Raw genomic sequence first — 12,437 nt, 5'->3', positions numbered from 1 at the left:
TTAGAATACTATGATTTTATTTTGAAGAGTTTTGACCTCATATCTAGTGAGTTATATGACTCTAAGGGTCGTTAATGGGCTGGCCCGGCCCATTTCTACTTGGCCCAGGGGCACAATGGACTATTAACTAGTTAACGGGTTGGGTCGGGTAGGCCAAAAGAGAAAACCCCAGCCTACAACCCTACCCATGGGCAGTGCCCATTTTGTCTAAAATGGGCTAGGCTATTAGGTTGGGTCTAATGGGCTACCAATGGGATTGTGTTAGCATATTATTTTATTATTTTTATAAAGAAAGAATCATTTTTTATAAGGGAATAATCAATCTATTTTTTTTAAAGGAAAGAATCAAAGAATTTAATACTTAATTACAACTTTTTTTTTTTACAGTCAAATCAATTTAATTTTTTGTTTTGTTGATGGAAACTTATTATTATTATTTTTAATTAAGGCTTCAAATAGTTTTTTATTTTTATCTTTAATAAAAAAAATATCAAATGGTTAATTCAAATTTGCTAGACTACTAGAAAAATATATATTTAATAAACTAAGTTTAGCACAATTACTCGAAGTATCTTAGTGGTTGAGAGAGTTCTTTTAAGAAATATCTCTACAATATCTCAAGATCAATCCTTCATACATCTCCTATATATTTTTGTTATTAATTCTAAGTTAATGGACTGGGCAATGGGTTGGGCCAACGAGCTGGGCTAGTGGGCTACCCATGGGCCTCAAAAACAACAGGCCGGACCGCCCATTAGCCTGATGGGCTGTCGGGTTTTTAGGTCGGACCATGGGCCATGGACTATTTGATAACCCTTATATGACTCCAATTTAGATGGCCAACATTTCCTTCAAAGTTATACATGTACGTAATTCAAGTTAAAAAATGAAAATGAAAATTTTAATTCATAAATTGGTAATGTGAGCTTTGAGCCATACGCTAACTAGCCCACGGCCCATGACATGGCAGCAATAATGCAACCAGCTCATGACTTCAATTCCTTCAGTTAAAAAATGTTTTTAACCGTCAAATTAGACAGCCCCAAAGAAAACCACTAGTTCACTACAGCAATACCAGCTCATGAATGCCAGGCATCTGCCATTTATTAATCATGAGTGCAGAGTGGATTTCCTTTTTCAGACCATCATTTTTGCCAATCTGCACATTAAAGAAACAGATTGAGGATTTAACTTTATGGCCATCTATTGAGGTTTAGTCCTAAAAAATAAACATGCTTGAGAACTTGGCACTGACAAGAAGACTCAACGAATTGGTCATAGGTGACAATATGCATAGTTATAACACACCTCAAAATGTTCTAACCTTATTAAATTTTCCATTTTACATTATAACTTCACAGTTTTCAGATCCTGAAATAATATCAATTTTACTTCTAACATTATCAAAGATGACTAGAACAATAAAAAGGAGTGGGGGGAGGGGCATTAGAAGTCTATATATTCAAGACTCTTATCTGAATAGATTTAACTTTTAGTTCCAAGCACCAAAAGCCATTGAAATGTCTCAAATGGTCAAAATCAAGTTGAACTGAAAACCAGAACAAACATAAGCAAGGTACAGATGTTTACAAGTTCAGCATAAGGAAAAACATAAACAACTCATTTCATGATTATGCGACGGACTATACAACTCCGTCGATTATGTCCTGCTGCACCACATTCACTGCAGTGTGGTGGTTTCCTTGTTTTCCTTGGAGATTTGATGGGGCCAGCTGGAGCAGCTTTAGTTGGTCGAGGTTTAGGAAACCGTTCCTGAAAATTCCATGTAAAGAAGAAAAAAGAAAAAAAAAAAAAAAAAGGTGAAAGATTTAAATGAGAAAAAACATTGTCAAAATTTTGTAACGAATACCAAGATAATGGGTGGATAAATGTTAAGTAAAAGTACCCATTCATCAGTCATGGGCATGGAACAACTCAAACAGTTATGTCCAAATTCATCACAGCGGCTGCAGTGTTGCTTGAGCTCTTCTTTTGTAGCTCTCCTAAGTGCCTGAATATTCCAAGAATTAGTACATAAGGTAAGAAATAAAGTTAATACAAAAGATACTGTATGAATTGAAGGAAATATTGAGGAAAGTAAGCAGAGAAATTGATAGTCAAACATACCCATTTGCGGAAACTAGCTGAGAAACAAGTCAAATTCCCAACTTTACCACATTGGCCACATTGTCGATTAGCCACTTTTGGATCATCCCATTGGCCCACATTTATACTATACAGACGCAATGGAGGTAGTTGAGAATCGGTAGATCCCTGATAATTTTAAAAAGGATAAGTAGAGTGCGAAATGGGAGAGAATAGGAAAAGAATATAAAAAGGTTAAAAATTTGTATGAAATTAGTGGACAAATGGCAAGGAAAAATCATTCTTATAAGCTTCCACATCTAGCATGTATGTATCTCAATTCTATGTGACAATACACATAATTCATCAAACTGCCTACGGCAGGTAAAAATTGGCTCCCCACACTAGTTTTTCAAAAAAGCAATCTGTTGTGGTAATCATACTAATTGAAAACCAAGTACACACAATATAGACTTCATGTTAGTTATGCACAGCACTAGCTAAATAAATTAAATTTATGTGCAGGTATTATCCAAATGTATAGCTTAAATTTAAAACTCCCTATGATTATTTTACATTTTCATAAGAATGGCCCTCATAGTAATTTATATACAAACAAGCTTTGAGCAAAAAGAAGACTACTCTCTATGTTTCTTTCATTCAAGCGCCTCATGGCTCTCATCTACCTAAATGAATTTTTCAGTCACTACATATCAACTTTTTTTTTTTTTATAGGTAATAGAGATTTTATTGAGAAAAAAGTAACATCGTGTTCACGATGATGAACACTCTGTACTTGAAACAATTACAACAAATCAAATAGAAAAATTAGTAGATTCTAGGAAATCAGAAATGGAAGTACAACGTGTATAGCCCCAAACACAAGACCACTCAAACAAAGTCCCAAGTAACAGAGACCTCAAATAATCTAAAGGTCTCTCCATATCTTCAAGTACGGGTATCGCACTCCTGCCAAATCAACCACATTAAACAAGCTGGTACCATATTCCAAATACTTGAAAACTGTTTCCCCAACAAATTCCTCCATGCAAAAAGTAAAGAAACAACCTCCTTTGGCATCATCACTCACTAAATCCCAAACATAAAAAAAAACTTCACTCCACAAAGTATGAGCAAACAATGATGTCCACAGTTTCCCCATCACATCGACACAAGCAATGCCAATTAACTAGGGGCAATCCCCTCTTAACAAGATTATCAATGGTAAGAATCCTATCCCAGGCCGTTGTCCATAAAGAGAAAGACACTCTTTTAGGTGCCTTTATTCGCCAAATACTCTTCCAAGGGAAAGAAGCATTAGGAGGATCAGACAAAAAATTATAATAGGAGCACACATCATAAACTCCTGACCGAGTCAATTTCCAAGTCAAATGATCATCAACCTCACCCCTTGGCAATTTGGTATAAAGAAGCTCAAAGAAAGTTTACACACCCTCTAACTCCCAGTCATGAAAAGCACAGTGGAATTGTAAATTCCAGCTCCTACTTCCCCCTCTGAAGCATAAAAAACCAAGTCAGAAATTCAAGCTTCTTTAGACACAGAACATGCAAACAGATCAGGATAAAGGTCCTTTAGAGGAATATAAAAAAATAAAAAATAAAAAAATCTCTGCACCTGCTCTAATATTCTTCCACATGCCACAGCCATGAGTCCCTCTAACACTACATAGCAACTATTTTGAAAAACGACCATAATGTAGTGGTTAGGTACTTAAAGAAGACAATCTGATTGGGTACTTTGAAACAAAACCTATGTAATAATGGTGTAAAATTGAAATAGCCTTGTTAAATTTTTACATAATGAAATTTTATTGAATTGAAGAAGGGAGAAACCCGAGTACATAAGGAGAATACAAGGGCAACGCAACAAATTAAGACCTAAAATCACAAAGATTCAAGAACCCTAAAAAAGAAGAACAACAACAATCTCCCATACTCCTCAACCGATTAAACAAAGATCTAAGAAAGCAGAGTTTCAAATGAAGCAAAGATGCTTGAATCCCATCAAATGATCTAGCATTGCTTTCCTTCCAAAAAGACCAGATTAGGCATAGCGGGATAGCATTCCACACGTGATATCTTTGATTGCCTTTGAAGCTGCCTCTCCAACAGGCTAGGAGATCTTTCACTGAGTAAGGCATATAACCCAGGAAAATACCTTCTTTATTTGATTTATCTGAAATTATGGGCTCCACAACAACCCTTAATTCTGTCATTTCTTTTCCAAGTTACTTTATTCAATCCATAAAGTTACTCTACATTAATTTGAGTCAGTAAGTCCTAAGGCTCCATTTATAATAGTAAACTCCTTGAATTGTAATCCCTAAGTTTAGCTGCCACAAATATTCAGCTGCTAAGCACTTTTAAGCCTTATGAAGGATGACCATCACAATCTTTGATTTAACTTTTAAATAAGGAGGACCCTTTTCTCAGCTAATTTCAAGACTGCCCTTGTCAACTCTGGCAATTAAGGATTGTAGGTGAAAACCTTTCAGCATTTTAAATACTTCCTCCATCTCTTTTGTTTGTCCACCTTAAAAAATCCAACTTTTTAAAAGGAAATCATTTAATGCATTTCTATCAAATAAAAAGGTATAGGTGTCCAACATGACCCTCGTTAATTTTAATTCAAAGAAAGAGAAAGGAGAAGAGGCACTAACATTTTCAATAAAATAAAAGGCAACATTAGTAAATTTATTCAAATTATGCTCGTTAACTTTTCAAAGTGGACATTAATTCGAGACATCCCAAAAAGAAACAGCGGACAATAAAAATGGAATTGAAGGAGTAACAAAAAACCACACAATAAAAGAATTTTCAACCAACACATTCATTATATTTCAACTGACTTCTGTTTGTTTCAAACAGTAGAGTTCCATCTTACTCATCTGCTAGAGATGATAGGTTCAACCATCGTAGCACTACATTGCAACCTCTACTAGTGGTTCAATGGTCCAGTGTTTCTAGTAAATCAGACTAATGACTTTTGATGACAATGTTGATTAACTATACATCCACCTACACACTTCCAATTATAAAAGACCTAGCACTCTGACCACCAAACTTTACAGCATGATGACACATATTGCAACAATTGAAAGAAACTGGAGTGAAGCTTGAATGGAAGCAGAGAAAAATTCATATAAAAAGGAGACTGGCCTTGTATAAATACCAATGAGCTCTAGCTCAACTGACACCTCCTTCCCTTATAAGTTATAGGTGGAGGGTAAGGTCATGGGTTCAAGGCCCATCAGGTGCTTGTGTAAGTTACCATTCAATAAAAATAAAATTAAAAAAACATACCTTCTATAAACAAACTATTGTACATAAATCAGCACATTTACATTTAACGTGATAATTATGTTGAATATCTTGACTCTATATAAAATGGTTACTTACCAAATAATGTTTGAATAGTTGATTCATCTTTCTCACCTAGTAGCAGGGCCATATGTAGAACCAAAAGGCAAAAACTGTAATAGCAAATTTTAACTCTTCTAGTTTTACTAGTAACTTAGACTCATTCACCTTTAATAGCAGTTCTCAATTAATTAAAGCTAAGAAATGTGCATTACAACATGCTTCCACTTGTAGTAGTAATATGTTTTAACTATATTACACCACTTACTTTTGATGATAATATTAATGAAACTAAAATAATACAATAGCACATGCCACCATGCTTCGCAGCGTGGTGAAAAGTGTTGCAAATGTTGAAAGAACTGGGACATCATTTGAAAAAAAAAAGTATAAAAGAAAATTTGTTTTAGATTGGATCTAATTTTGGTGTGAAAAGGTCCATTTAGGCATATAGGCACAATTTCATTGAACTTGTTATTATGATGAATACCTCGACTGCATACAGTTCAAAACAATATGCTTGGGATTCAGGATTGATTTTTTTTTTTTTTTTTTTTTCATTAACTTACATCCTCAAGAGTTCCATCTTTCACACTTCGTAACTATTATACCTTGGCCGGTAGCCAAAATTATGACCATTAATAGAAGTTCTACAATTCTAAAGTTTCTAGAAAATTATACACACGAATTTTGAAACTTGATCTAAATGAATTTAAAATATTTATAAAAAGTTAAAAAGAAAAGAAAACAACAACCATGCCCATGCTCCTATTGGTAGTGGTCTTAGTGTTTTTACTAAATTGAGACCCACTATTAATGATGGTGGTTCTTTAGGAAAATGAATTAAAAAAATAATAATAACGCATGTCTCAATGCTTTTCAACGTGGCAACACGCATTGCTAAAGTTGAAATGAATAAGAACATAGTTTGAAACGAAAAGGCATAATATGTTTGAGATAGAGCCTTGATTCTTATACACACAATAGATATTATAACAAAATACACTCATTTAAATTTCTTGCTCTCCTACTTGGTGGTAAATATGTGGCCGATCCTGACTAATCTATTAAAGATCCACAGCTAACTCCAAAAATTTTGGGACTAAGACTTTGTTGTTGTTGTACTTGGTAGTATGATATGCTTTCTTTTGATTCATTATTTTTTCCTTTTCTTAAAATTTTTACATTCTCTCTCTTTCCTCTCTTTTCTTTTCAATGTATAGTGTAAGAGACAGGTAGACTTATACTTCTTAAATAGAGTCATTACTTTCCATAGAGGTTCATTAAGAAGTTGAAATAAGAATCGTTACTTTCCATAGCGATTCTTTAAGAAGTTAAAGTAAAAAAAATAACGCATGCCACCATGCTTTCTAGCATGGCAACACGCGTTGCTAGAATTAAAACAAATTAGGAAATAGCTTAAAAGGAAACTAAAAAGCATTTTAGTAATGTCAACACATATTCATATCATATACTTCAATATACTAAAGTGGTGTCGATGGTGGATCCATGTGATCATAACTTGCCACCGTAGCAAGTTGTGAAAAATTTTAATACCTCACATTACACTACTAGAAATTAGCGACATTTGTAAATTAGAATCCTTTTAGATCCATCTTTATGTTCTGATTGTCCTTTTACAAATGTTTCAAACTATGATATTCTTTTTGGTCACTAGATAAAAAGGTGAAAGGTCAAATGTTTTCCTATTTGTTTGCGTAAAGTGGTATCATTTGTTCTTATCAACATTCATTTAATTGTTGAATGCATTTTATGGAAAGGAAATCATATAGTAAACTATCTTAAGTTGATGATATTATTATTAAAAGCATTTCTTTAATCATTTGGATTTCAATTTCAGCCCTTCGTCCATTTCTAGAGTTTAGCGGCATTTTCTGATTGCCTATGGATACACATTTACTTGCGTATGAGTAATATGATACTAATAATATTTAAGTATGATGTTATAGTGTACCTCACCTTGTTTACTATTCCTTCTAGTATGACTAAACAGCTGGAGAGATTACAGAGAAACTTTTTGTGGGGCACCTCGGATGAAGAGTTTAAGCTCTCTTTGGTGGCACCGTATGTTCTCCTATTGCCATTGGTGGGTTAAAGATATGAAGTTTAGGGAGTTTTTATCCAACCCTTTACGTTAAGTGGTTATGGCGGTTTGGAACTAAGGTAACTCATTTATGGCAACGGTTTATTACTAAGAAATATGGGGAGGGATGGGGTGGTTGGACTTTGGGATTAGTTAGGGTACCTCATGGCTGTAGCTTATGGCGGTATTAGGGCAGGCTGGGACACTTTGCAGCAATTTGTGTCTTTTGAGGTAGGGGATGTTTAAGGCTTTGGCAAGATGTGTGATGTGGGAGTCATTCTCTTAAAGAGTTGTTTCCAAACCTTTATGCTTGCTCCCTTAATCAAAATGCCTCATTCCATTCAATTTTGGATTGTCATGTAGGAGCAGTAGGGCAGACCTGGAACATGAAATTTCATAAAGGTTTTCATGATTGGAAGTTGGAAGCAGCCAATTCTTTCTTAGATCTTCGGTACTACAATATTCCTAGGAGGGAAGGGGTGACGGGAATGGAAATTGAAAAGGGAGTGGCATCTTTTCTGTGTGCTCTTATAATGAGGTTATTTGAGGTGCACCGACAAACTTTTTCCCTTAGAAGAGAATCTGGTGTGCTAAGGCACCTAAGAGGGTCTTTTTCTTTGTTTGGACAACCACCTGGGGAATGACCCTTTAGTGATATGTGCTGGTGTAGTGAGGAGACGGTAGACCATTCGTTGCTCCTTTCTGAAGTTGCCTTTGATTTATGGAGCCTAGTTTTTAGGTTGTTTGGGAGCCATTGGGTGTTACGAAGGAATGTGATCAACTGGATGGAGATTTTGGTTTGGGAAACACTATTAGGCGATTTAAAAATTGCACCATTATTTTTTATGTGGCAATTGTGGAAGGAGCACAATGATCGTATTTTTAAGGATACAATCAGTTCAAAAAACTAGCTTGAAGTCTTGCTAATTTGAACTCTGTTTAATTAGACCCATGCATGGGGTCTCACAGGTAGTATCACTCTACTGGATTGCAAAGAATCACTTAATTTTTGGAATAATTTAAGTAATTCTTTTAGATTATGGTTTGCTCAAAGTCATGAGCCTGCGTGACTTATTTTATCAATAAATTATTTACTTATATAAAAAATAAAAAGTCTTATTATTAGGGTTTCTTTAATTTGTTGCTTAACACATTTATTATTTAATCATGATTTTCATATTGAAAATAGCACATTGCTCTCTCTTGAGGCGATGAATGCTAGGAAAATTTAATATGAGCATGTTTTTAACTAATAAAGCTTGCAGTCCTAGTTTGTTGGAACTTGGAACACATAAGATTTCATTAGCTTATGTGAGAAAGCTTGTTAGGTGGTAATTAGTATTGCAATTTAGATAAAATGGAAAGTATCCAGTTTTCCATTCCTAATTCCAAGAATCTTGATTAGATTTTCTTATGAAGTGAACACTTTTCATGTGTCGAATCAATTGGATATTTACATTCTACTATGTCCATTAATGTCGGACCATTCTTGGCCCTAACATTGAATGTCATAATAGTCCTTCCACTTTCCAAACACCATGGAACACGAAGTCAAATTTTCTCTACCACCCTAGAACAAAGCTTCATAAAATAAAGCAAGCTTAAATTATGAAATATCTGTAATGCAAAGCGAGTGCAGCATGCCTTTACTAATTCAAAGATTATGATCATACAACAACAACAACCAAGCCTGAGCCCCACATTTTGGGGTCAGCAATGGATCCTTAACAGATAAATCAAGGTTGGCCACATGTAATCTAGGGGAAACTCCTAACATGTATCTACAGTGGAATCATTCATAATAGAGTGACCAAATTTTACGCGCTAGCAGTCAACCTACCGCAAACCTCCTCCTTTTTCCGGGTTTGGGACCAGCTGTGAACAAAATATATGACACCAAGCATAGACATATGTGGAGTTATTATTAATCATAAAAATTAATTTTTTTTTTTTTAAAAAAAATCCTTAAAAAACAGAATGGAAGGACGTTAACTACTCTATCAACAATAATTAAAACAGTTTTCCTAATTTAATATCTAAGTGCAAGAAAATGGAGATCCAAAAGCAGTAAAGAAAACAAAACAAAACTTGGCATATGGAAAATCTAATATTACAGGAAGGGAAAACTGAACCTTGAGTGATTGACACAATGCTTCTAGAAATATTATATCAATTTAAGATTCTCTATTGTAAAATTTCCTTCCAAATGCATTCAATAATGTACAAGATAACAAAAAGCACCAAGGATACCTACTTTGCACAAATAAATTGAATTCATTCATGTTTCATTTATTTTTATGGCCATTAAAGAAGGTCATCGCACATAATATCAACAAAATGACAACCATCACAAAAGTATGAATTTAAAAGGATTCAAAGCTCCAAAGATCACTGATTCATGCCTTACTGATGAACATAAAGGGTCAAATATGAATGAGGTAATAATTTTTAATGACCTCAATACCTAATGCATATCTCAAGAAACCAATACATAGATGAAGCCCACTTCACATCTTGAACAACCAACACATAATGATCAAGTTTAATGAACATGAGTTAATATTTCAATAAATAGACATTTGGATCAACCAAGTCTCTTTCTAAAAAAGATTTCTGATTTTCAATTAGTTGCAAGTTATATCCAAATTTCTTCCAGTTTTAGCAATACACTTCGCATGTAGGAAAGCAAGGTGGCATTTGTTATTTTTCACTTTCAATGTTCTTATACATATATACGCAAGATTTCATCCCAAGGAGGGAAAGAGGAGATTAGAACTAGTGACCTCCATTTCATGAGTCGTAAAATTGCCGCCAACAGAATTTCCATGAAGTTCTTTTTTTTCCTAATCTTAAATCTGTGAATTCATTACTCATGGGAGGGGAACCAAAATGGTCAATATCTCAATACTTAATGCATATCTAAACGAACCAAAACAGATAAGAAGCCCACAGACATTTTGACTATTTCAGTCAATAAGCAACCAAAAGAATCAAATACCAAAAACATGCACGAAAATAATCAAAAGGGTCAATAACTGAACTTATGCAGTCAAATTCACAATGATCACAAATTTGTAAGATAGCAAGAAGAGAGAGAGTACCCATTTCAAATTTTAAACTATTCTACTTAATAAACATAAAATTCAATAAATTCAATAACCAAAACAGACATGTAAAAATCAGCAGAGTCTACAACTCAACCAGTACACTTAAACAATTTTGTGAAAGAACACGCCCAAAGTATATTGAATAACCAGTAGCATCCATAACTGAATTCCGCTACACAAAATTCACAAACCTAAAGTACATATCAAATTCCCATTATAAAAAATTTAAGGTAAAGTAGTAAGGTTACCACGGATTCAGTATCAGACTCCATCTCTTCCTCCTTAACCTCAGTGGGCATCAAATTCTTTGAATTCCCAGCAGCCATTTTCCTCAAAAAACAGACCAAACACACAAAGTACCTCTGAAATGTATTTGCTTTGAAATCAAAAGGCAGGCTTTTTCTGGGCAACAGAGTTTATGGGTTTGTAACTCAGATATGAACAAAAAATTAAATGGGGTTCGAGCTGAAAAGGAAATTATGGGTCTGAGACCACGTGTCGCCATTTGGAGTGGAACCCAGAAATCGTAACTGCAAATTTTGAAGAGAAAAAAAGTTTTGATTCTTTTTAAGAGTTAGCACCTTGAATCAGCATGAAGAAATGGACAAAAGGGAGTAAAGGGTGTGTGAGGTTTGCTGGGTGTGGCGGTTTTTGGGTTCTTGGGGTACGTGCAAGGTGGCGAAAAGAAGACAGAGTGAGAGAACTGAGAAAACCAGCCGTTACTGGATTTCAAATATGGTAGGTAGAAACAGATACGACATCGTTTTGGCTTGTTAAAGAAGGTAAAAAGCCTTTTGAGGATTTGGCACCTTTTTATTTCACAACTTGTATTGTCAATTCAAGGCTGGGTGGGTTTGTATTTCTTGTTTGGGAGATGTGTAACCATATTTGAAAATGAAAAACTATGGCAGTATTATCTTGCCCATAAAAAGAGACTTTAAAAACTATACATAAATCAATAAACTAAATCATTAAACGAAATTTAGAGGATTCAAAATTTTAAACCCTAGGTTTTTTTTTTTTTTTTTTTTTTGATAATCTTAAACCCTAGGTTCTTCCCATGAAAACACTATTAGGATAACTTACGAGTCACAAGGCTCTTGGCAATTCGAGTTCAACTTACAATACCCATTTATATTCCACTATCTTGATTAATTTTTAAATTAGCAAATTAGTGAATAGTAACCCTCATAAAATATTAGGACATTTGAAATGTGCTCTATAAGTAAGTAAATAAATAAATAAGCATTCAACACTGTAACATGAGATTAATTTGGATAATATTGAACATTACAAGTTAAATTTTTTAATTAGATTGTTAATTACTAGTTTAAATTACACATTGCATTTTCCCCCATAGCTAAATATAAATAACTATAATAAACCATCAATTAAATCCATCTATTTTGGCAAATTCCTTCTAATATCATAATTCATGTAACACATATTCTAACATTTTAAAACTCGTCAAATAACAAGATGCATTAAGCAACTGTAAGGGCACAATTTTGTCCACAGCCCAAAAATGACTCAGACAATGACCCAATAAGCCCACTACAATAAATTTGTTAAAGAATGGGTTGGAAATTGATCACACAGTAAGTTGAAGATAATCACGATGAGACAAGAAGCCAATGAAATGATTAAAACAACAAATTATGAAGAAAAGAGGCTCCTCAGTCAGGCCCGAGAAATGTCTATTTTATATATGTGGGTTCCTTTCTTACTTATACAAATATTTCAATTCCTAGTTACAAAGT

General features: G+C 34.1%; 1 protein-coding gene across 1 annotated transcript; it reads right to left on the bottom strand.

Moving 5' to 3' along the window:
• Positions 1-1,459: 1,459 nt before the first annotated feature.
• On the bottom strand, positions 1,460-11,530 carry LOC126696983 (uncharacterized). Its single transcript, XM_050393770.1, has 4 exons — positions 10,926-11,530; positions 2,128-2,274; positions 1,907-2,011; positions 1,460-1,773 (listed from the first exon to the last, which is right to left on the bottom strand). Exons 1-4 carry the CDS (start codon positions 11,001-11,003, stop codon positions 1,621-1,623), a joined length of 483 nt encoding a protein of 160 aa, XP_050249727.1. The 5' UTR covers positions 11,004-11,530; the 3' UTR covers positions 1,460-1,620.
• Positions 11,531-12,437: the final 907 nt, after the last annotated feature.

This window comes from Quercus robur, chromosome 8, assembly GCF_932294415.1.
Source record: "Quercus robur chromosome 8, dhQueRobu3.1, whole genome shotgun sequence".
Classification (NCBI taxonomy): domain Eukaryota; kingdom Viridiplantae; phylum Streptophyta; class Magnoliopsida; order Fagales; family Fagaceae; genus Quercus; species Quercus robur.
The sequence above is the reverse complement of the archived record's forward strand: the minus strand, read 5'-3'. Positions and strand labels throughout refer to the sequence as shown.